This window comes from Bradysia coprophila, unplaced genomic scaffold, assembly GCF_014529535.1.
Source record: "Bradysia coprophila strain Holo2 unplaced genomic scaffold, BU_Bcop_v1 contig_94, whole genome shotgun sequence".
Classification (NCBI taxonomy): domain Eukaryota; kingdom Metazoa; phylum Arthropoda; class Insecta; order Diptera; family Sciaridae; genus Bradysia; species Bradysia coprophila.
In genome coordinates this window covers 6312948-6339546 of record NW_023504022.1, presented here as the reverse complement: position 1 = coordinate 6339546, position 26599 = coordinate 6312948, and the positions used below count along the sequence as shown (strand labels likewise).

The 26599-nt window shown below is 35.5% G+C and overlaps 1 protein-coding gene across 2 annotated transcripts; it reads left to right on the top strand.

The window, feature by feature from the left end:
• Positions 1-696: 696 nt before the first annotated feature.
• LOC119085142 (glucose-6-phosphate 1-epimerase) lies at positions 697-22559 on the top strand. Of its 2 annotated transcripts, none has more exons than XM_037195421.1 (9): positions 697-1311; positions 8894-8945; positions 20678-20736; positions 20796-20952; positions 21014-21194; positions 21259-21319; positions 21383-21478; positions 21542-21693; positions 21804-22559. In XM_037195421.1, exons 1-9 carry the CDS (start codon positions 1245-1247, stop codon positions 21858-21860), a joined length of 882 nt encoding a protein of 293 aa, XP_037051316.1. In that variant the 5' UTR covers positions 697-1244; the 3' UTR covers positions 21861-22559. The 2 variants fall into 2 exon arrangements, with proteins under 2 accessions (XP_037051316.1, XP_037051317.1); XM_037195422.1 differs by having other exon boundaries at positions 699-1311; positions 21823-22559.
• Positions 22560-26599: the final 4040 nt, after the last annotated feature.

Genomic DNA, 26599 nt, shown 5'->3' with positions numbered 1-26599 from the left:
CTCAAGGATGTTTTTCTACAAATTCAACATGGAGAAACAATCATACGACAAAAGGCTAAAGTTTCTGAAGTTACACTCGTTGGAGTCACGACGGTTGGAAAATGACGAACTCACTCTGTTCAAACTGATCCATCATCGTATCGATTCTCAACTTTATCATCATCTTAAGTTTGATCGACGTTCTACATCCACACGGCAAAAGACTTTGTTTTACCTTCCAAAATTCAAGACTAATGTACAGAGAAATTGTCCTATTTATCGCCTGCAAGAGCACCACGACGTATATTTCTCACGATTAAACTTAATGGATGACAGGTTTTCTGTTTTTAAGAGCCTAGTCAAGGATCATTTCGCTTTTTGATTTTGATTATAGTGATGGTTGTTGACATTGTTAACGTTTTGCTATGCTTTTGGTTTATGATTTTTCCTGAAGTTTTCCATTTTTGTAATTTGCTGATTGACATATTATTGGGCTTTGGCCTGTTTGTTGATCATTAAACAGATAAAATAAAAATAAAAATAAAATAAAATAAAATAAAACAAACATATACGACCTTCCAAAAGTGTGCATACTTGCTTGAAAGGTCCCTTCTAAAGTCACCTTAAATATTTTTTATTGCAGCTGGGAATCAGTTGAAAAGACCGATTAGAACTGACAGTTGCCACTTCATACACACAAAATAATTTTCGTTGTCAAAACATGTAAACACGACATTTTTTTTGTTTATGACCCGAACTCCCGATCACGGTCTTTTAAACACCGCAAAGTGTCCGTCGCATATGTTCATTATATATGTCTGTTTGTTTATACATATTACATCTGAAGTGCTTGTGCTATACACACAATGTTTGGTTAATTCTTGCGTTTTATAATTTTCGATTTAGTCTTTCATCGCCGCTCCGCTGTTCTAGTCTACTCGCAAAATTTTCATCCTTTCGTCAATAAATGTTTGCACTTTAACAAACGAAGTGTTTAATTTTGAATCGCTTTTATATTGTACGCATTTATATATGGTACAGCGGTCTTTTAGCAATACAGTAAAAGTACAAAGTGTTGTATATATATTGTGGACTAGTGGTGAACCATTATACTTCAAAAAAAAAAGAATATTGAAAGCAGTGAATAGATTACTCGATTGTTGTTTCTTTTTTTTATTGTGATCAAAAATAGGCAGCGTTCAAAAGTAGCCGGACGAGTAATAAATTAATAAATTTTGATTGAATTATATAAATTAAAATTACCAATGGCCGCGACCAGCGTTGTTGTTTTGGACCGAGGTAACAACACAACCTGTACAATTAATTTACATGGTAAGTGCTGTTATACAAGCGATTGAAAATTTTTGTTTGATTTTTTGTTTGTAATTAAAAATGGTGTAATGTTTGATGTGGTTCGTAATCAGTTAGTGGAAGTACTTCATGTCCTTCATGGTTGTTTTTTACAATTAAAGATCTGTGTTCACTGCGTTCACTGTTAGTGTTATCATTATCAATGTCAAAATAATAAGACATGTCGAACAAGTCTTAAGGATCAGACGGAAAGATGATGAAGTACAGTACAGTGAAAGTTCCAAAGGAGTCCTTTCAATGTTGGAAATTTATAACTGAAGTAGTAACCACTTTTCGATTTGAATAACCGCGATTTCGTTTGACTCGATTGGTAATTATGATAATTAACGATTGGCAATAATGATTATTGTTAAAGAGTATATTATCGTTCGTGATAACATTTCAAAAAGCGGCAGTATCACAACACATAAAGAGCTTCGTTCCATCTGAAGTCTCTGAAGGTACTTCTGGTCGCCACGGCGGTCCATGGTCTATTGGTTTTAATAGCAATTCCTTTGCTCAGCATGTGTCTAACTGGACTTGGACAGCCTGTAACAGGACTGTTGTAACGTTAAAACAAAACGTTATTCTAACTCAAAATGCCATACATGTAAGGCCGAAAACACACGATCAATTCTGCGTTGATGGGATCGACAATTATGCTGCATTTTCGGCTGTTTAGCCTGTGATGAATATCAGATTACAATGGAAAACGCAGGATAATTGTCGATCCCATCAACGCAGAATTGTTCGTACATGGCCTAGTGAGACATGATTTCGACTGCAAATAGCATGACACGGTGGGGTTGAACAAAAATTAAATAGAGTCGCGATACCACCTCTGATTTTTCTTCATATTCTTATTGAGGGACTCGAGTACTATAAGGAACCACATTCAGTTCACGGATCCATCCAGCCGTTGCGGAGAACCGGCACTCATGGCCGTGCGGGACCGACTAGTCAATTTAAATACAGATTGTTATCGCAACGGATAGAGGGACTAATTTTAAGCTAATTCGTGTGAAAATGGCTTCACTCGACAACCTGAGCACGTAGCCACAGCCAGCTAAAGTCGAAATTTCGACATTTTTAAATCGTGATATGTCAAAGATGAAGAGCGTTTGAAACTCTTTGAATGGCGATATTGGCAGAGGATTTCATGCTCTATTAAACGCCGAAAATGGATTTTACAAAATTTGTCTGAATTGTACAATATTTGAAAAAGTTTATTTTCATCATACTCGGCAAAACTTGGACTCATCTGTAATGCACAGGTAGACCCTTCCTGCAACAAAACAATAATGCCTGATCAGCCTGCAGTCTAAGCTTTACAACGATACCAAACTTGCCATACCAGCCTCACAAAAAGTATCTGTTACGACATTTTGTTTGCAAGAAGGTCACTCAACGACAAAAATTCCAATTTCTCATCTATCTTCAAGTGCCCGTTCTCTCAGCATCTCTCAGTTCAGTATTACGTACCTTGGTACAATACAACACTTTTACTCACTAGGCCCCCTGGAAATGAGTCATTACGTCATTGACATGAACGTCAAAACACATACATCGGGGATTTAGTGAGTTAAATAACTTACCTATTAGATTAATGTCAAATAATCTCAAATAAGCTGTCAATTTCACAAAACCAGAGTAAAAATGAAAGGTTCATTGACATTTTTTGACATATTGGTTAGCTTTGTGAAAATGACAGTTTATTTGACGTCTCAAATGACATTAACAATGACCTTGTTTGGCTGCAAAACTCGCCTTTGGCTCAAGTTGCAAACGTCACACTCGACAAAATAAAAACTTCTAAACATTGATGTAATCTACTATTATTTAGTCCTTAAAACTTCAATACTCTGTATACGTAAGACTATTAGAACTACTCACAAATTTTTATCTTGAACTACTAAAATGAAACGTTTGAAACTTTCAACTTACCTCGAGACATATAATTATTCTAAATTAGGTATTCCAGACACATACTTAACTACGAACTTATGACACTTGATTCCTTGAATCGAATGCATTCATTGTTAATTCAATACGTCGAATTGAAAGAATTCGATTATCTCAAACGTCGCTAACAATTTACTTAAATGTTGATGGCCTTTAATAGGCGTAAAAGTAGAATTATAATCACATTTTCGATACACTTAAGCTGATATGCATGAAAAGAAGATGTTTTTAAGTTGTGAACACCGAAATTTTTGATTTATTTGAAATGGGTTTTTTTTCTCTCCACTTTGTACATTAAAATTGTGAACAAGACATTCTATTTCGCTTGCGCAATTTATATTTTATGATGACGATGGAGATAATCGTTGTGCCGGCAAACAAGTTTGTTTTTTTTTGTTTTCATGATTTCTAAGTGTCTGCTTTCAGTATATGTGTGTCTGAATGTCATTTAATTAAGATAGACATTTACTTCGCGGTTATAGTCAGTCATTGCTTAAAATTTAGCTTAGATATTCACTTTAAATCGATTAAAGATTCTGATATAATACATCACGTTATAAGACATCATTTATCGTAACTTTTGCGTTATCTTCTATATCAATTCAAGAAAATTGCACGTACATTTATTGGCCATTTAAACGACCTTATTGACACGACTCGGATCGGTAAATTGTCATAAAATAAAGGCAATTCAATGGACAATTAGCGACACTAATGAATTTATTTATGTGACTCAGAGTTGACTGTCTATGAATTGCATAAATGTCTGACTATTTCTTTTGACTATTTATATTCTGATAAATAGTCATTTAATATGTGCGATTTTTCATTAACCTTATTTTTCACAACGGAGGTGAGAAAATAGTCATTTTCTCCCCTCCACTGAAAATTCTGAAGCCTTTGTTGTGAAAAAAGTTAAAATTGTATTTTCTCGGTTGACTTGTGGCACTCACTACGCTCTGGTCTTTGAACAACATCTGTGAAATTCAATTTCTAACTTTTTTCTCTCGTAGAACAAGCAACTATTCTTCATTCCATGAGAAAATTATGTTTTGGTGTTCGTTTCATCTGATGACAGTTTGTCTATTTTCTTCCCACTCTTTTTTGAGAGGGAGGAAAATAGCAATTTTCTCTCCAGAACTGTCACATTTATTTTTGATTTGAAAAATGAAGTAACAAATCGCACAACGTTGTGTCGCCTCTGGAAGAAAATAGAAGTTTCCAACTAGACCGAAGTTTTGCGTCGAGGCGAGTTAAACAAACAACTATTATCTCGGTCATCTTCTGCGCCAGAAACTATTCTACTAACAATTTTCTTCTGACAAGTCGGATATTTGGGATTTGTTCCGAATAATTTGTGCACCAGCTGGCACTGAAATTTTTTTTGTGACGTCCTGTTGAGGGCTGAAAACACCTAAATTTGTATGAAAAATCGAGCATGCGATAGCGTTTTTACTATTTTTCCGCTAAGGCGCACGCCTTTGAAATTTCGTAGAGTAGATTTCCATTTACCCATTGACATCAAAACAGAGAAGAAACAAATGCGTGATAACTTAGTGCTAGATAAATTGTCTGCGTAATAAAGCCTACGGCAGATATGCTTTATGTAGATTGAAACAAACACACTACGAGTTTGTTGTAATCAGCTGATTACTAGTGACCTTTCCATGCGATAATCTTAATGACTAATGTGTCCAATATGGCGCGAACATGATTGATTAATACGATGTCTTTTACTTCATTGGTTGTAAGTACATCCTTGAATGCTTAGACAGAGCTCACATCTTACGCCTGTCATCGTGGACCGTGATTTCTAAGAGGTAACACCTGTTCCTCTTTGATATTTACAAATATATTTATGTTATGAAGTGATCGAACTACATTTTCAGTAATTCCGGTGTTCGACACATAGAAAAACGATTACAGGAAGTGCGGTGATGACGATCCAAGCGTTAAATGAACGTTTATCACAGTTTCCCTACTGCATACGTTTGGTTGGAGTTCCCATTTTTGTTGTCTGCTAAACGGCAACACTAACCAATTCCTCGTTTCTCTCGTATATATGTGGTTTATAACTCACTTAGATTGTGAAAGTTCATCATCGAATGATTAACTGTGGTATGATGAAGGTATCAATCTTGAGCCATAAATTTTTACTGAAGTTTGTAATGTGAGCTCTCAAAAACAAAGCAAAAAAATCGTTGTGAAAGGTGATATTAGAATGTTTTGTTATTCAATATGCCTTCATTAAATTGGATATTTTTTGGCAAAAATCAAACAGAATTGTATTTCATTTAAATGCTTATTATGACGGTCATTAACTTGATACATCTACGGTTTAATGTGAGCTAATTTGTAATTTGACTAATTGGTCATTGACTTGATTCCATTTCTACGGTGAAAGAAATATTGAAATTTGGCGGTTTTCATCTTTTTTTTAGTGGATTGTGTAGTGATTGGGGAATATGCGATGTTTTCTTAGCGTATTTTATGTATGTAAGAAACAAAATTTTCAAATTCTGTCTAATGTACTCTCTCCTGGGGACTTCTCTGCATATAATCATTGTTTCTGAATGTCTAAAGTTGCTTTTTAAAAACATCGCAACCACTAAACTATGCGATGTTTTTTCAGAGTCCAATCTAAAACCTACCTAGGGCAGAATTTGCTAACGATGTTTTATGTAAGAACCTTTGAGACATGCTATTTAGTGTCTTTCGCCGGTCAACAGGTATCACTGATATGTCCAACGGAATACTAGTGCTGTTGATTGCAAATCATACTAAATTCGATCTGTTTTCTACGTTTCTATAACGCAATCAAACTAATTTTGCATGAGCTGAACGTGACCTGTTCCGTGGCATAATTAGTTTCGCATGTAATATAGCCGCGCGTTGAGACTTTTTTCATGTGGAATGAATTCACACATAACGATTCTAACTTCATCACAACAGTAAAATCATAAAAAATGAGTGTATGTCCGTGCAAGTCTGTTCATTAAAAATCTCTGCTGAAATGAGATCCGATTTCAAACATTTTGCAAATTCTGGTTTTACTCATAGTGTCAGTTTTAGGCGCCACTCTAAAAATGCAAGAATTTCTTATAAACTGACAATAATTAGAACAGAGTAATTATACCTAGAGAGTTTGTTAAGATACACATTTCGTATAGTTTTACACTAATATGTGTATGCGTTGACGCTTTTTGATTTTGATTGGTCAATTAGTCCTCTTAATTAAGAGGGCAAACACATATACCACAACATTTCGTATTTCATGTTGGGACCACATATTTTACGTAATTTTGTTCGAAATTTCCTCTCTAGGTATAATTACTCTTAGAATTAGATACGAAGTAAGTAATGAGTTAGGCAAAGCGATGACAGAGGTAACGTTACTCTTAAGTGTCCATTCCACTCAACAAAAAGTACTCCGTGAGAGAGCCGTGAGAGAGCCGTGAGAGAGCGATCTGTCAAATAAACAAAGGAAAAATTGAAAAAATCAATTTTGTTTCTCACACGGAGTACTTTTTTGATAAGAGGAAACTAAGCCTTAAGTTATTAACCACAGAAAAAAGAATCTTCATCTTATGCTTAGTTTCCTCTTACCAAAAAAGTACTCCGTGTGAGAGACAAAATTGATTTTTTTCAATTTTTTCTGTATTTATTTGACAGTTTGCTCTCTCACGGCTCTCTCACGGAGTACTTTTGTTGAATGGAATGGACACTTTACTCCAAAAAAAAATCTCTTATTGCTGTCATTCCGTCAATAAATTTTACGGCACCTGTATTGTCGTCTTCGTATGGTGTAATTTGAACCTTCTTCTTCTTGCAGACAAACAAAATTAGTAGGTTAGGAGCAGTTGATGCTTAACTTAAAATGTAGCCTACATTTGTGCGTTTCGCATTTTAATTTTGATGATATCTTTTCATCAGAATCTTTTTTGAAAAATGTACGACGAAAATAACGACCACGGCTTTCAATAAAGAAAACGATTTGTTTGACGCAATTTGACAAGTTCTGAGAAACGTCCAGCATACATAAATTTGCACAAACTTTTCTCATGCTACAGCCAGATTCATTAGACCCGTACGAAGTACTCGGGTCTTATAGGTTTACGCATACGTTTGTAACACGTCGAATTGGACTCCCTGAGTAAGGGGAAACCTATTGTGGTTGTCTAGAGATGCCAAATCCGCGAAAAAAAAATGTCCGTCCGTCCGTCCGTCTGTCTGTCTGTCTGCACGATAACTTGAGTAAAACGCATCCGATTTTGAAAATTCTTTTTTTTTCCCCGTTTGGTAATGTCAAAAGACAGGCTAAGTTCGAAGATGAGTGATTTTGGATCGACCCCTCCCGAGCTGTGGCCCAATAAGTGCTTTACGGTTTTTCGAAGATATCTCCAGACATTTAAACGTTAAACTTGTAAGTGATACGTCAAATAAAAGGTATTTACAATACCGATCGACAAAAAAAAAGTTTATGGAAATCGGATGACCGACTCGTGAGTTAGACCCCTTGGTGTGGAACAGGCACAGGGCGGCAAGCAGTTTTTGCTTGTAGGTCGGCCACATTTGAACATATTTCGTCTGTTTTAGCTTTATTAGATAGGTATTGACCGTACCAATCAGGGAAAATTTTTTTTATGAAATTATGTTCTCCGGAGCGTGAGCTAGGTCTCTTGGAGTGAGCTCTTATCTGGCTACTCGGAAGTACAGTGAACGTGGAGTATTTTGTCAATATCTCGAGTAAATTTTGACCGAATTTCATGATTTTTTTTTTGTTTGAAAGGTATTAACGAATGTAAAGCGTCGGTACTATTTCCGGTCTCCTAACAAAATGGCTGCCGGTGGCCATATTGGATTTTAATGAAAGTGAAATATATTGGGAAAAATGATACTTAGATAGTTTCTGTTAACACGGAAATAATGTGTTAAGTGTGTGGGGTTTCAGGGATTCCATATATGGACATCTATATATACCTATATACAGCTATATTGAGCTATATACAGGCATATAGAGCTATATAATAGCATATTCCTCTGTGAAATGTTTATTTACAGTGAAATATAGGTAAATATAGCGGTATATAGCTGTTTAAATAGGAATTTATGAAATTTGACTTCGTACGGGGCTGTCTATATTGCCTCCGGCAATTTAGTTGTATATGATAACAAGGCAAAGAGTGGATAATGTAAGTGATTTTAAAGGGAGAATAGTTTTTCAGCAGAGAAGACTATGAAGTAAGAGAAATGAAGAGTTTCACATTAAAGGCTCTTGATACGAATAGGTGTTTCGTACGGGTCGGCGTTAGCTATGTTATTTTATTGAAAATTGGCAACCGCAAATATGTTAGCTGTCGTTTGTTACAGTCTCATCAGCTCTGAGAAAAATCAACTATCTGCCCAAAATTTACAATAACTGTTGACTTTTCTGAAATCGGTAAAAATTCAAGGAAAAACAAAAACGCACAGATGTAGGCAACGATCTCAGCGAAGCATTCATTCTTCTTAAGTATGAACTGGGACAAAGTTTTTTTTTTACAGAATGATTGAAAATTGGATTCTGTTTATCTACTTATTAAAAAAAATATTTTTGTTACAGGAGCCACAGTGGTATCGTGGAGAGTTAATAATCAGGAGCAGTTGTTCGTGAGGTAAATGGTTTAACGTACATTTTCTTTTCATTTGAAGACGAATTTACTTTAAATAACAAAAATCATTGTGCTGATTAATCCTCGGTCCGAAATAAATTGATTGAAACGATTGAAAAGACAAGTGCGACATTTCGGAATTTCAAAACTTTCGACAAAATCAATTAAACAAATATTTCGATGTATCGTTGTGAGGAAATTGTGAATCTAATTATACTCACGCAGTGTAAGTAATTCGGTTTTGTCCAAACTGTTCTTAAATATGTGCAGTTATGCTACACCGAGAGCTGGCAATTCAATCGTAAAGTTCATATCGCGACAATTCTTTTTTTTTATCACAAGGTTTTCTCGAGCTGAGGGCATGTTATTTGGAAATATTTTACGGAAATTACTAAAAAATGCAGAAACTTCCGAAAATTCTGATGATCAAATCGTCAATCTCGTGACAAACTGGTGTGTCTCCTAAAGACACAATACAATTTCATTGTGTTTAAAAGTCTACTCCGGTTTGTCACGAGATAGACGAAACGATCAAATTCTGATTGCCTGCTGCTAGTCAGAGCTTCCGTTTTCCCATTCAAACAAGTTTTGAAATTTCGTTCCAAACAAAAAGTCGTCTGCGGCATGCTTACTTCTCTGAAATTTCGCTTCAAGTTTTATAGAATTTGGGCGTGATCTTGAGAGACTCAGTTACTTCCTTGGTACATTCTCTACACCGTTAATTCAGCTTCCTTTTTCACTCGTATGACGTAACTCAAATACGATATATTTCTGTACTTGCATATGTCTAGCCAACATTTAGGCCTATAGGCGAGATATCAATTAATCACCAGACTATTTGAATACTGTGAGTCGTGGTTCAAAAGTCACGTTAAGCCGGTAGTCAAACCTGCTCTTGTTATTGGCTGCAAAAGGCTGTGTGAGGTCTCTAAACGATCAAATTAACATATCAAGCTTATTATATCGCTGGCTTAGTTGCACAACAGCACAACGAAATTCGATCTAACAATTCCAATGAACTTTATATCGGGTTGAATTGATTCCCAATTCCCAAAAGATTTCGCTAACGTTCGACAAAATCAGCATTTTCCCATCGTCAACAATCGTCGATAATAATCCATTCTCTAAGTCTAACCTATGAAGAGTGTGTACACATACGCTGACTTGAAAGAATCAAATTTCATACACGGATAACATCATTGAATATGACTCGTTTCAACATAATTGAATTCCAACTGTTAACGGAACCATTAGAACTAAATTTTCTCCAAACTTCCGAATAATATCAATTTTCAGTTTACGATTTTCTTGTATCGAAACATTAAAATCCAACATATAAAGCAACATCAAATGTGCAGTATATTTTATAGCAAATCATGAGTTTATACGACACTAAAGCATATGAGTGGTCGGCTATACACTTTGCTGGCTGATACAGTAGCGCCGGATTTTTTTTTCTGCCTCAACGTCTTGTCGAATTGAAGAAAAAAACTCACTCAAATTTCCGATGAGAATTTCTTGCTCACATATTTCATTTTCAAATTACATTACAAACACGCCGAATCGCGATAATTTAATATTTTTTTTTGTGACAATCCATATCCATCTACCATATCTATATACGACGAGCAGCAGAAACGAACATATTTCCTTTTACAATTTGAAAAAGAAAAACACGGTCGAGTGTATAAAACAGAATCCAGGGGCAGATTAGTCGACTGTATTTTATACATTTATGTGTGTATCTTAGAAGCACTAGCAACGAAGGAAGGAACGAAAAAAAAGAAGATTAAAATGAACAGAACTAAAACAAAATATATTCGGTTAAAAACTTAAGTTTTATTTTAAAGTTTTTCGATTTGAAATACGAGTAATGTTATACTTGTCGGTACATTTGTAATATAACGTACATTCTGTACAACGTTTTTTTTTTCTGTGTATATTTAGGGTGGATCGACTCTTCAATGCTGAAATTCCAATGTTGTTCGGAAGAAAGATCTGTAAATATTTATCATTGCGTTGGTCTTTAAGTCTTAAAAGAAGGGTTCGTCAGGTCGAGACATTCGAATGTTTGCCTGCAAAATCTTTCCTCACTTTTAATGTCAAATACATCCTTATTTTGTAAATATCAGTCTGAGCTGGTCACCAACAGCAAATAGCACCTGACCCAGTATTTACTCGCATAGTTTCCCTCTCAGTCCGAGCTAAGCTGTACTGAATGCAGTAGACATGTAAAATTATAGCGAATTATAAAAAAATGAAGTTTTGTTGATTTAACTTTATTTCCAATTGACATCGTCACACTTCGAATTGAAATAATTGTCAATTTCATTTTTCTTATAATTCTCTCATCGGACGCGTCTTCGTTTGTACATTTACATACTCAAATGACATTGTGGATAGGTTAGAAATTACAAAACTGAAAATTCGATCCACCGTAAATTCTTCTCTTTTTTGTGAAGCTTTTTTCATCGGTTAAATGTTCCAGAGCTGCTGTAATTTGCTCTTTGTCTCAGCTAGATGTAGATGAACGAACACACAGATGCATATGATTATAATTAAAAATATAAAAAGTAAAATGAATTTCAAAAAAAAATCTTAAAAAACTATGTTTTAATGTGCGACAGGGATGTATGTTGTTGTGCATTGAAAACATTTATGTTGAGACGATGTATTTCTTTTCGTATAACGATGGATATGCATCTTTGATGATGATTATCTTTAAACTAAATCGATTGTTTCATTGTATAACAATCGAAGGGAGGTAATGATTCCGGTTCGTTTATAATGACTAAACATTTGTAGTTGATTTTAATGTCAATGTTCAATGTTTCAATAGAATCGACAAAGGAAATGTTTTTTGAACTGTTTAATGTTCATTCAAAGTACTGCTTCCAGTTTTATAAAATATCAGTCCTTAATTATTGTTGCTTAATCGTGAACATTGCCGACATTATTGTCCTGATTATTGCTGTTATATCCATTATACCAGTTGAGGGTCAATTCTTTGTATGTTTGTCCTTACCAATTACCTAGTGTGATCTAGGACTACAGCGATTGAAGTACATTGCTCGCTGGGTATAGTATAAAGTCATTGGAGTTTTACTAGCTGGTCAACTCTTATATGTCTTTATACAGGTTACAGGTTTAATAGTTACACTTACACGAGTGGTAGTGGTAAAATGGATACAAATTCGATTAACATTAATTGTATCACATTGATATGATAATTATCGTCTTCTTGGCAATTGTCATTTGAGTAGGACTTATTTCAATGAATTTCATTTCATGAAGTTTCCACCAGAACTCTTCCAAGGTTTTTTTAGAAATAAGAAGTAAGTATCTAAATGTATAAAGGAGACATGCACAATTTTAGCGAATTATAATTTTTTTTATTTAACTTAATTTCCAATTGACTGACGATGTTATTTCTTCAAAAAAAGTCTAGTCTATTGACATCGTCACACTACGAATTTAAATTGAATTTCATTTTTCTTATGATTCGCTAATTGGACATGACTCCGTTGCGTATTTACACCCGATTCTTCAATAAGTGACTGGTGTCGGGGAATCTCGCACACGCGATCATAGTATGCGTCCTTTTACGACATGTAACGAAAAGTCATGACTGTGCGAGATTCACCACTTAGAGGTGAATCTCGCACACCATGAATTTGTGTGGTGTGCGAGATTACCCTACCCCAAGTGACTTTCCAATAAGAGTCAATAAATGAATGACTCTTTGTACCATGGTACCATGCTCGCTTTAGCATTGGGATCAGACCTTCTATGGTTATAGGTAAATGTTCGGCAGCTAATTCAAAAATCACAAAAAAGAAGTTTGTACATACCTGGACCGTGGTTTATTTGGTTCGTGTGCAGATGCGGCTCTTTTCCTTAGTTACACTAGAACATATTTCAGACAATGTAGCGTTCTCGCACCAAAATATTTAGCAATATGAAAAGACGAATTTTTGGAACCAGTTCGAGCTGGACAAACATTTTTATCTTCTCCAGTCCAACATTGCGAAAAAACCATTTCGAAACTGAACAATAGCACGAAAATAAACAATTTCGGTCGTAGGAACTTCATTGTATAGCCGATATGAACTAGTGCATGCAATGAGATGTTATGCCCAAAGTGTATAAACAACACTGAAGGTAATGCAAACCCGCAGAGAATGAGAGAAAATATGGATCCCTGAAAGTAGGGATTCATATTTGTAATGTTGCCATCATCGTTATATTTCCTTGTGAAAAATGCTGTTGCACCTGCTGAGTTTGTATGGAAACGAATTCATCTCACCACTAGCTGCAACGCATACAAATTCGATACTAGCTCCCACCTGTTGGGTGGGTCATATCCCTTGACTGTTTGTCTGAGCTCGTGTTAACAAAGAGCAGAAAAGGCTTGTTTTGAGAACTACTACCAGATGGTTGAACCGATGCCACCCATTTTCCAACTTGTCCTGAGGATTTCAATACTTCGTCGAATAAGAAAAAGTTTTTGAAAATCGGTTGAGATTTACTCAGGTTGTCGTGTTAACAAAAAGCAGAAAAGTCTTCTTTCGAGAACTACTACCAGATGGTTGAACTGATACCGCCCATTTTCGAACCTGACCTGAGGATTTCAATGCTTCGTCGAATAAAAAAAGTTTTTGAAAATCGGTTGAGATTTACTCAGGTTGTCGTGTTAACAAAAAGCAGAAAAAGTTTCTTTCGAGAACTGCTCCCAGATGGTTGAACCGATGCCACCCATTTTCGAATTTGACCAGTGGATTTCAATAATTCGTCGAATAAAACAAAGTTTTTGAAAATCGGTTGAGATTTACTTAAGTTATCGTGTTAACAAAGAGCAGAAATGGCTTCTTTCAAGAACTACTACCAGATGGTTGAACTGATACCACCCATTTTCGAACTTGGCCTGAGGATTTCAATACTTCGTCGATAAAAAATTTTTTTTTGAAAATCGGTTGAGATTTACTTAAGTTACAAAGGGCACAACATTTAACGTTTTTTCATCACATTTCCATACATTTTTAATCACAGTGAACGTGTTACGTACGGTGTATTTTCTTTTGTAAAACCCATGACTTACAGTCAAGGGAATAACGAAACTAACTCCAACTGAAATTAAGGATCCGTGCGTAACTGAGGAGCGGATTAGTTAGTTCAGTTTTACATCCGTATTCAGCACCATTTCGGTTCTAATGTTTCAACTGTAATCAATTTTAACATTGATTTTTTTTGGTACACACCAGAAACAAACGAGATGCTGCGGTGACGTCCTCGACTACGATAAATGGACGAAATTATTCTCATTTGTCAAATTTCTTCACTGTGTACATCCGTCCGAGATGACTGATGTCTTAATGGAAAAGCACAGTATTTCCACACTAATAATTAATTGATAAATCATCATCGTTCTGTATTTATACCTACAATATAACGATGATGTTTTTTTTCGATGTTGTCGTGCTTATGTATTTTATGGTGATTTCTGTTTGAGTTTCAGTTTTTTTTTTGTATTTTGAATAATTACATTTCAGATTAAAAACACTCTATTCCATTGACCTTTTCTTCGGAGTGCTATCTGGTGTTTTACGTACCATATACGAAATTGTGCGCTTCTCGTAAATAAGCGTTATATAACATTGAACATATCTGGCGGCGATATTGTTTAAAACCCGAAAAAAAAAGTTTTAACTTCGAAAAAAACAGAACTCTCCAAAACCGAATGAGAAATAGTTGAAAATGGAATCTATATACAACACAAAAATACATCGTTCAAGCAATACTCCGACATGTATTTTCATATATTATACACCAGAGTGTACAAGTTTTTCATAATTCCATTCGCACTATCTAGCTAAGCTTATAACAATATAACGATACCACACCAGCAGCAGCAAACTAGCGCTTTAGCATCACATCCAGCTATATACATTTTGATGGAAACTAAAAAACTCCGAACTCATTTTGTTGCTTTTGCTTTTTCTGTGTGCTGTTTGTTGAGCTGATTCTCTACGTTCAAAGTTGCCGCCGGCTACATACAAAAACTAGGCCCACCCGACAGCCATTTTGAATTCAGGGATGTAGTCGCTGCGAATGATAGTTTTTATGCACGTGGTTCTACGGAATGTTTATACACACGAAAAATGCTCATGCGATGCGGATCGATAATAATGTGCTCTGATGATACGGTTCTTTTTTCTTCATCTGGTATGTATGAATGAATGGAAAGAGAATGGACAGAAAGAGCACACACAGTGTTGGTTCGAAATGAATAATTGTATTTTATATCATCATTTTATAGTACAATCGTTTTTATAAGCACGCTAGACATCTACTATTTAAATGGTAAAGATATTTTGATTAATTGTATAATGGATGGTATGGTATAATAATATTGGAGAAGAGTAATGTTACGTACGGGTGGATTGAATGTGTGTAACGGAGATGAAATTTAAGTTTTTCTATTCGGGAGTTTTTATGAATAAAGTACGTTTTTATGTCCATTACCATTACGTATGTGTGGACGACAAGTTAATTTCAGGAAAGTTCGGTTGCTCAATTCGGATACCTAGAAATTTAATCTCATCCTGAATCCTGAGGGATGTGAACAGCAAGGAGTCAGCAACAGTATTTTGTCTACCGAGGGTTAGCAAATAGGAAATTTCAACAAGAGCAATGTTTGTGGGCGCAATTTAACTCGAGGTTCCCCAGAGGTGAACACAACCTTTTGGCACAGTGAAATAAAGCACGAAACGCACTATACTCCGCTTAGTCACTTCACTTTGGTGCACCATCTTCTTCTTCTTCTTCTTTTTCAGCCTGTTCCTGTCCACTGCTGGACGTAGGCCTCCCCAATTCTTTTCCAGTCCGAACGATTAGTTGCCACTTGTTGCCAATTTGCGCCTGCAATTCTCTTTATACCATTACTCCATCTCTCTGGTGGTCTACCTCTAGGTCGTGTTTTAGGTGGTCTCCAGTTCATGATCTTTTTGGTCCAACGTTCGTCCGTCCTTCTTGCAATATGTCCCGCCCAGCTCCACTTTAAAGATGCTATTCTTTCCATGACATCAACGACTTTTGTTTGTTGTCGAATCCATTGATTTGTCATTCTATCTCTGAGCGTAATTCCAAGCATACTTCGTTCCATAGCTCTTTGTGCCACTCTTAATTTATTTTCGGAAGCTTTTGTTAACGTTAACGTTTCCGCTCCATATGTGAGCACAGGAAGGACACACGTATCGAACACTTTACGTTTCAGACTATTGTTCATTTTGCTTTTGAAAATTAGCCTGAGTTTTCCGAACGCTGCCCATGCAAGACCAATTCTACGTTTTATTTCTGCAGTTTGGTTGTCTAGACCCAACTTCAATTTGTGACCTAGGTACACATAACTGTCGACTCGTTCAATGACAGTATCACCGATTTTAATGTCTCTGTCGTCGTCAATGTTTGTCATGATTTTCGTTTTCGACAAATTCATCTTGAGGCCGACTTTGTTTGACTCCTCATTCAGCTGTTGCAACATAATTTGCGCCTGATCTAGATCAGATGCCATCAGGGAGATGTCATCTGCGAAACGGAGATTACTCAGGTATTCTCCATTTATGTTGATACCCATTTCACTCCAGTCTAATTTCTTAAAAACACTCTCCAGAATCGATGTGAATAACTTAGGTGATATGGTGTCACCCTGTCGTACACCTCTGCCAATTCTGAATTTTTCAGTGCTTTTATGAAGTTTTATACACGACGTAGCGTTTTTATAGACGTATCGAATTGTGTTGGAGTATCTTGAGTCTACTCTGCACTCGTCTTATGAGTCCAATATCGACCATGTTTCCACTGAATCAAAAGCTTGTTCAAAGTCTATGAATATCAAGACCACAGCAATCTTGTATTCATTGCATTTCTCAATTAGCGTTCTCATCACATGTAAGTGGTCGTTTGTGCTGAATCCTGATCCAAATGCAGCTTGTTCAACAGGTTGGTAGAAGTCGAGCTTCTTGGTGTTCCTCTTCGTAACTATTTTCATGAACAACTTGTAGAGTGTTGATAAGAGACTTATGGGTCGATAGTTTTCCAACTTTGTTATGTCTCCTTTTTTATGCAGCCATGTTATCACTGCATTTTCCCATGCTTCTGGTACTTCTTCCCATTGAAGACATTGATTAAACAAAGTCGTTATTGCACCCAATAATGAGTCGCCACCTAGTTTAATGGCTTCCACTGGAACACCATCTTCACCGGGAGACTTTTTGTTCTTCATTTCGGCTACTGCAGCATGTACTTATCATCAATAGTTATGTAGTTATGTAGTTATGTCAGGCATATCTTCCGATCCTACATTTCTTATTATTGGTCTATCTTCGTTGGTATTCGTCGGATCTGGTCGAAATGATGAGAATAAATCTTTGTAAAATTCCTTTGCGATATTTAATATCGCATTTCGATCCGTTTGAATTGTTCCTGTTTTGTCTCGTAATTTGAAGATTTCTTTCTTTGCGTTCGTCATTTTTGACTGTAGGACCTTCATGTTGCAATTAGCACCATCTTAGGAGAGAAAATTTCAATTTTAACCCATCTCTCTTTTCACCTGAATTGTAGTTAAACGAATTCGTCAACAAAACACTAACTTCTCACCGCATTGAGTGGAGAAAATACGATTTTTCGCGCCCCATGGATGAAAAGTATTTTACATGCTACATGCGTCGAAAACCGTACTTTTCATGTTTCAAGCACTTCTTTCGACGCTCTCAGCATGTAAAATCCATTACGTAGTATTCATTAGTCTCGTTTTCGTGTGTTTATTGACCTCGTCTTCGCCTCGGATCAACAAAATTCACACGAAAATTCAAATTTTCAACTTTTTATTCCTAGTTATGTAAAATACTATTTCACAACGCATGCGAGAAATGACAAATTTTCAGCTGAAACTTCGAGAGACTTTGTTGTGAAAATCGTTTCGTTGACATCTGGAACAAGTAGGAAAGGAAATTTAATTTTCTCGGGTGAATTGTGGCCCTCGCTACGCTTTGGCAACGACAACACCCTCAAAATGAAATTTTAATTAATAAATTGATAAATTACTTTCCTGTTGACTGATCGCCCTTAAAGATATATCCACCACATCTGTGGATCAAATGGGAATTTCCCATTGGGAAATGACAATTTCATAGATCTGTCTAATACATTAGACTGAAATAAAAGAGCTGAGAACAGGAATGTCAAACTTACTTTGCCTTTTAAAGGTGATGACATTTACTTTTGACGTTTTAATAACATAATGAATCAGGAAATAGTACTACACTTACTTCAACCAGCATTTTGCTAAATAAATGGAGTCTCAGGAACAGAGAGATGATAACATATGATGTTGCTTCCGGCGGGGCGGAACGTCATCCATTATCAACTCTCTGCTCGATAGATGTCACCAATCATTTTGTTGCCGTTGCCGGTAAAAGATGACTAATCTCTCCGAAATATCATTTTATCACAAGGCTTCATAATACAAATTTTGGTTAGATTTTAATCTACCAATGTTCTACGATAAAAATGTTAAATCTTAGGATTGTCCCTTATTCCCTTGACTGAAAGTCAGGGTCTTATGAAAGAAAATACCCTTAAATGTCCGTAACGCTAAGTTCACTTTGATATTTTGAAAATGTTCTACATTGGCAAAAAACGTTAAATACAGAAAACGTCCGTACACTTGTGGACTCGATAACTCGAGTAATTCTTTACCGATTTGCAAAATTTTGGTTTTAATCGAAGGAGAATGAAAATCATGAGGTTAAGTTCGTAGATGGGCAATATTGGGGTAATGAGATGGGAGTAATTCTCAAGAGAATTTTATTCCTTGTTACCGCGATAACTTCCCTAATTCTTATCAGATTTTCAAATTTTTTGTGTTATTCGACGAAGATTGAAATTCTTGAGGTTAAGTTTGCATATGGATAATGTTAGAACAACGAGATGGGAGAAATTCTACACAGACGCTTTTCCTTGTGGACTCGATAACTCGAGTAATTCTTTACCGATTTTCAAAATTTTGGTTTTAATCGACGGAGAATGGAAATCATGAGGTTAAGTTCGTAGATGGGCAATATTGGAGTAATGAGATGGGAGTAATTCTCAAGAGATTTTTTTACTTGTTACCGCGTTAACTTCCATAATTCTTAGACGATTTTCAAAGATTTTGTCTTAATCGACGAAGATTGAAACTCTTGAGGCTGAGTTTGCAGATGGATAATGTTCGAACAACGAGATGGGAGAAATTCTACACAGACGCTTTCTCTTGTTACCGCGCGATAACTTGAGTAATTTTTACCCGATTTTCAAATTTTTTGTTTTAATTGACAGAGAATGATATTGGAGTAGTGAGTAATTGTAAATATAAAATATAAATATAAATTTGGAGTAATTGTAAATATAACTTGTTATCCCACGACATTTTTGCAACGGATTTCCAGATTTGACGAGTTGCGAAATTCTGGATTTCTGGTGTAACAATTAAGAAGTACTTCCCAAAAGAGTTTTTGCTTGAGAAACTGATAGCTCTAGTAATTCTCAGAGGCTTCAAAAATCAATTTCGACCAGTAGCGTAATTCATGTGGTTAAACTCGAACATTGGAATTTAATCGGACTAATCTGGGATATACGACAATTTTTGCGTGAAATCCGTATTCTAAAAAAGAATTTTTTTCGTTCCTAAAATGTTTGAACGAGTGTGAACTTTGCGGCCAGAGCGAAGCGAGGGCCGTAATTCACACGAGTTTTATTTTTTCAAGAGGTAGGCAAGAAATACGCCACATTTTCAGCGCTTTTTGTAGACTATATAGGAGTCTCATATTAGGAGTAAAACGTACGTCGCTAGACCTTCTATTCATTGCGCTTTTTAGGAGACAATATTCAATCGTAAATATTGTTTGTTTGTATTCTTCTCAGTGTATGTATAACATACTCAAAAATGCCTCTCCTGATAACATCGTGTTATAATTTCCTATTTTCCATGTTTAGGCTTATGAATATTTGAACGAGTGTGAACTTTGCGACCAAAGCGAAGCGAGGGCCGTAATTCACACGAGTTTAATTTATTCAAGAGGAAGGCAAGAAATATGCCATTTTAAAAGAGTTTTTAAGTACTCATACTTATTGGATGTAAAACATCGCTCGCTGAACCTTCGATTCACGCAGCTCTTAAGAAAATTAAATAAATTTTGAGTTTTCTAAACACCCAGTGAAAATAAAAGAGATACTCAATTAATGATGTAGCAAAGAGACTAAGAGACCATTCTTGTTTCGCTTTTTCATCTGGCTATAATTTTGTGTTTTTCAAAACAACAGCTTTTTTAAAAATGGTAAGACAACTGAGACTGGAATTATTGAAAGTATTGATAGTCAGTCAAGGGAAATGACCCACCCAAGTGGTGGGGCCTAGTTTTGAAGGGTCAGTTTAATTTGATTGAAATTAAATTTATAGTCGACGTCTGTGAATTTTACACATAAAGCTACTTCATCTGATTTTCAGCTTGTCCACTCATACAAACAAAAGTTCTTAAACATACGGGTGAAATAGTTGGGTAGTCCTACAAACGTATGAAGACGTACGATCAGTTTTATTTGTATGAGTGGACCAGCTACAGGTGACGAAAATTCCACTAACGTTTCCTGTACCAGAAAATTGAGTTCGATTTCTGAAAATTCTTTTTTTCATATTTTAGCAAACTAGCAGTATTCGATGGAAAGAAAGCCATTCGAGGCGGAATACCATTCGTTTTTCGTAAGTTCAATTTCCATCTTTCAAAAATCTCAATTCAAAAATTGAATTTTAACTTTTAGCTCAATTTGGCCCATGGTCTTTCGGACCGCAACATGGATTCGCACGAATTACCCGATGGGCTTTGGAACGGCCACCAGAACGTTTACACAATGGTGACGTTGAAGCTTTATTTAGTCTAATGGATAACGATTTTACGCGCTCAATGTGGAATTATCCGTGAGTTGATTTTGTTAATCATAACTGTTGTCGTCCTTAACTCATTCGATGGATTGCACAGGTTTCGAATAACATATCGTTTGATCTTACGAGAAAAGGAATTGCACTTTCACATTGGCGTTTACAATCCCAGCAAAGATTTGACCTTTTCGTTCAATTTACTGCTTCACACCTATTTAAAAGTTCCTGATGTACGGAGATGTCAAATAACTGGTCTGCATGGATGCACATTCATTGATAAGGTTCGATCACAACAAAGTTTAAATCTCTATTTTCGTCAAAGAAAAATTGTTTTTATTTTTGTAGACAAGAGATGGACTTATTTACCAGGAAGGACGAGACGTAGTAACAATAAATGAATTTTGTGGTAAGACTTTCTGCGCTGTTCGTCTATTGAACTTATACTCAAAGGTCCAATTGCTTTTCACAGATCGAATATATCAGCACACTCCACAGGAGCACATAATTACAAATGTAGTCTCTGGCCGAAAGATGCGACTGCAAAAATACAATTTTCCCGATACGGGTGAGTGTTTTTGCAATAAAATCGATTGTGACGTTGATCGAACAAAATTTGTGTTTTTTGCAGTCATTTGGAATCCATGGGTCGATCAAGCCAGAGAAATTGCCGATTTCGGTGATGATGAGTATCCAAATATGGTTTGCGTGGAGTCCGGCCATGTGTCTAGTCCTGTAATCCTCTTGCCAGGCACCGCTTTCGAAGCAAGCCAAATACTTCAAGTGAGTTTTAAATGAATAATTCATCTTAAGCATAGGTCCTACCAATCCTTAAGTCCCCCCCGGAACCCATTTAACCGACACAGCAATTTTATCGTTCACAATTTTCAAAGCCACTCAACCACACTCTAGGTAATGTGAGTAGAAACACCCGGGGTCGTAGCTCGTAGTAAGGATAAGGACTTATCGTTGTTGGCAATGTCATCACCATCATCATCATCATCTTACCTAGCGTCAGCACGCATGGTAGCTCCCACATCATCAACAGTACCATCAGCGTCTGCATCAAATCTATGGCCAATGACAAATGTTCCATCGCCCTTTTCATTTTGGAACAATTATCCGAAAATTACGTCTCCACCGTCTTGCGGTGGCTTGTGCGGTCCCCAAACTGGTTGCAATTTATGTTCGTTGAACGTCTAAGAACTTTTGAACGGCAATCTGTAAAAAATATTTTTTTTATTTTTTGTTGTTGTTATTGTTGATCAGCCCATTGTTCTGGATGTGCTAACGGTGCAAATTGCTAATCAAATTATAATAAAAGCTTCGAAGAATTTTACGCCATGCAATAAAATGCAATAAGAAAACGTTCGTAGACAAAGTTCCTCAAAATGTGGAAAACGTTTGCAACAAATTTTATATTAAACTATAGGCACGACCCAGAGAGTCGGATAATACGATAGAAGGATTCGAAGATATAAAATACAGAAAATTCAGTTAGTTTCTCCCTGACACTCTCCTATTCGAATTATGCAATCAGAACGAGCAGGTTACGCAGAATTAAACTCAGAATAAAATTCAAATCGGAACAGAAGCGCTAATTTGATGCGCTGGTGCTTAATGAAGCCCTCAACCAATGAATTCATCAATCAAATAATTCACACGACAAGTAAATTAACAAAGTTAATCAGCACGTAAGAGTATGTGTGCATTGTAGGGCACGGTTCGACACCTATGCCGAATCATGCAGATTTTATGCATAGATTTCAAACTGTGACCCACCGACTATAAAATGAATGAAATGGTTTTAAGTAACGCAGGGGCGCCGACTTCTACGGACAAGCGAGGCTCGGGCACCACTACTCGAATGATGAGCACCACTACATCTTTCCAGTTTTACTTGAAAGAGCACCACTACTCCCAGATTCGCTTGTTGTATGAGCACCACTACTCCCAAACACAAGTCGGCGTCCCTGAAGTAACGCAGAGAAAAGTGCAAACTCGGTGGTCATCCATGACCGGACTGGCTAAAAAAACGCTTCGTGGGTTGTATGAAGGAATTTTGTCCAATAGCCCTTCATTGTCATTCATTCAAAAATCGAAAAGCCCTTCGTCATAGGTTAAATACCCATAGGGCCAGCTCAGGCCTGAAGTCATCCTATTTCTGTTTAATAGTTATTTATGGACCAAGCAATAGAAACAGCGAAAATGCATTTTTTTGCGTGAAATTTATTGATCCGAGGCGAAGTTAATAGCGCATACGAAAAGTGATTTTTCATTTTTATCCCCAGTTTTGTAATGCATTTTCCTAACCGTTCAGTATTTGCTGAGAGTGTCAAAAGTTGTGTAAAAACATGAAAAGTACGGTTTTCAACGCACGTAGCATATAAAATACTATTGCATGCTGTGAGTTCATTCACCAGTTCTCTTATTTTCCTTAGTGATGTAATAGACCACTTTCGACCCTAGGGAGCTGAAAAGCATGTAATAGTAGAGTTTTCGTGTGAATTTTGTTGATCCGAGGCGAAGCCGAGGTTAATAAACACACCAAAACGAGACTTTTCATTTTTATCCCAAGTTATGTCATGGATTTTACATGTTGAGGGCGTCGAAAGACGTGCTTCAAACATGAAAAGTACGGTTTTCGACGCATGTAGCATGTAAATATCTATTTCTTGAGGCAGGCGAGTAAATAATCATTTTCTGACCTCAGTTGAAACTTCAGTAGCCTTAGTGTTGTGAAATACGTTGTGTTGACATCGGGAAAAAGTGAGAAATTTTATATTCTCTGTTGATTTGTGACAGCACACTCGAAATGAAATTTCAAACTTTTTTTCCCCCTGGTGTACAAATAACTTTTCTGACAAATAACGTACTGAAAGGTACGAGAGAAAACTTTTTAAATGGTCGACTCAGGCATGACGTCATAAAAAATATGAATTTTGTTGTGCAATAAATTGCATTTATTGGTAAAATGCATTTTTTTGTTTGTTAAATCTTGAGGAAATCTGTGTTTTGACGGACTCTGACCCTGGTTTTATATAGTAAATGTCGGATAGTTCGGAACTTTTTGACTATTTAGAGTATTTTTATGGTCAAACAATTAAGCAAATATCAATTACAAAACGTTATGACGATAATAAAAGTGAAAATAATGAATGTTGTAAAAATTATATAAAACTTCCGTAATAGGAGACATTGTAATAATTAAATTAAAATTAAAATTAAGAAGAAGAAAATTATAAATTACAAACAAGCATGGTGTAAAGAAAAAGAGTCTACGAATTGATAACACTAATTCACTAAATACAAATTTCAATTGAACACTGGACTTTTCGTAGCACTTTGAGACGATAAGTTTCAAAAGTCTGTGATTTACAAAAAAGCAAAAAAAAAATTAAATGAGAAAAATAAATTTACTAAAACTTAAAGACGAAAAATCTTCTGATTACACGAAGAGCAAAATTTATTTTAAGATTTTAATTAATGTAAAGGAAAATATTTGATTAAGAATTGAAACCGATCGCTCAAGTTAACTCGTTTAGGAGCCAAATTTTTGTGTTTGTTTAAGTACTGAGAGCTTTTCTGAACATTTTTGTTTATTGACAAATTTAAAGTTCTAACTTCCTTGATTGTTTTCAAATTTTTAAGGTTTTTATTTCACTTTTTTTGAATTTTTAAAATTGACCATGGATCGTAACTTGAAACTTTATAATTGCTTTCTCTTTAAGCAGTCACGGTCACCACCATCCTTTAATTTTTGTTATGATTTGCTGAGCTACTACCATGTAGACATAAATGAATTGTTAACAGATGCTACACTAAGAAATAAGCAAGACATTCGATTACTGTTTTGATCTGCGTCCGTTGACGTTTTGCTTAGATAAGCAGTTCGAAAATACCATTTCTCATCAAATGAAATTTCAACTTATCACCAACCTTGCTAACTCGTCGCCAGTGTGAGGTAAAACTACCACAGCAATGTTACTCTCATTGCCGAAAAAAATCTTCGATAACATTTCCTCCACAATTTTCTTTCCAAGTGCGGTCGAAATTCAAAATGGAAAGTGCGGAGGTCTTTCTAACGTAGCGTCATTTTCATACAATGAAGCGTTGAAATGTATTTTTCGGTTCACTTTTTGATCGAATCGTTCACTTAAAAATCAAATTTTAGGCACACTTATGGCGTGAATTTTACGAAAATATATTCCTGCCATAAAATCGTGAATATCGTTCTACAAACACTTTTGGGCACTTTACCGTTATTTCACTCAATTTTTACCAATATCGGAAAAATATAACGGTAACTGCATTAAATATAAAAAACGTTCGAATGTCTCCTAATTACCCAGGCTCAGTGTCACCTAAACATTTCCTATCTGCGAGTTTGTTTAGTGTTTCCCTCAATTTTGAACACGAAGCAAATATTTTGTCTTTCTATTTGGCACAGAATTTTTGTCAATTATTTAAAGTATGAAGTCAAAACGAGCGACCAATTTCGGATTTCGAATTTCCAAGGATTTCTTTTAGTTTTCTGTTGTTTTTTAGAGGTTTTTTTTGGTTGATTTTTTTCGGTTGACAGATTATTTTAGTTTATCTGTCCCACCAGTCCCATCTGCCTAAAGGAAAAAATTAGAATTTTTAAGAAGATCCATTACGAAATTTAGACAACTTCGTCGAATCGATCAATCGATCGACACACAATCGATTAAGTAAATAAAACGAACAAATTCCTTTTTTTTTAATAGATTTATCATTAAATTTAAATAGAATTAAAAACGTAATGTTAATCCATGAGACCATAGAATAGATGAAAAAATTACGATAAATAAAATTAAAAGAAAAAATTAAATTAAAAAAGAGAAAAACAACAAAAAAGATTCGAAACAAAATTAATCAAAACCAAAACATTCCTTGTATACGAACCCATTTTATGAAAATACTAAAAACAATACGAAAGTATCAAAAAAACAATGAGCAATTATAGAATTTGTTTCCTTGAATTTTTATTTTATTTGAAAATTATAATAATAAAATTTTAATAAAACATTGTACGGCGAGAGTTTTCTTTGATTTAAAGATTTTATCCATCATCGATGTAACACATAACATTATTCCGCGTTAAATGAATATTCTACAGAGATGTATTTTCAAAAGGAATTTGCTCCCTGAGCGATCTGCGTGTGGACTGAGAAAACCACCGATTACACCACTATCTTAATATTTTCGAAATTAATTATAATTCCTTCAACTTGAGGTGTACTGGTGAATCCGGTGAATCTCCAGTGGAGATGAACGTGAAAGGCATTTTATTTGTATGTGGTGCTTCCCTTCATCAAAAAGAATGTGTAGCATTGAAAAACTATTCTTATACCGGAACTATATTTGAATGTCTTCTGTAGACTTTCAGTGACATAATGAAAACAACCTGAATTTTCAATTTCGGGTTCGACCCGAACCTGAACTGAACCCGAAATTTGTAGGTTTAATCAGGTCGGGTTCGGGTAACCCGAAATTTTGAGCGTTTATTACACTAAAAAAAGTCAAAAATTTCGGGTTACCCGAACCCGACCTGATTAAACTTACAAATTTCATCCTAGTACTAGTACTCGATGAAAACTATAAAAATGGAAATCTTAGACGTTTATGCTTGATTTCCACTTACGCCGGTTTGCTTCCGTTTAATTAA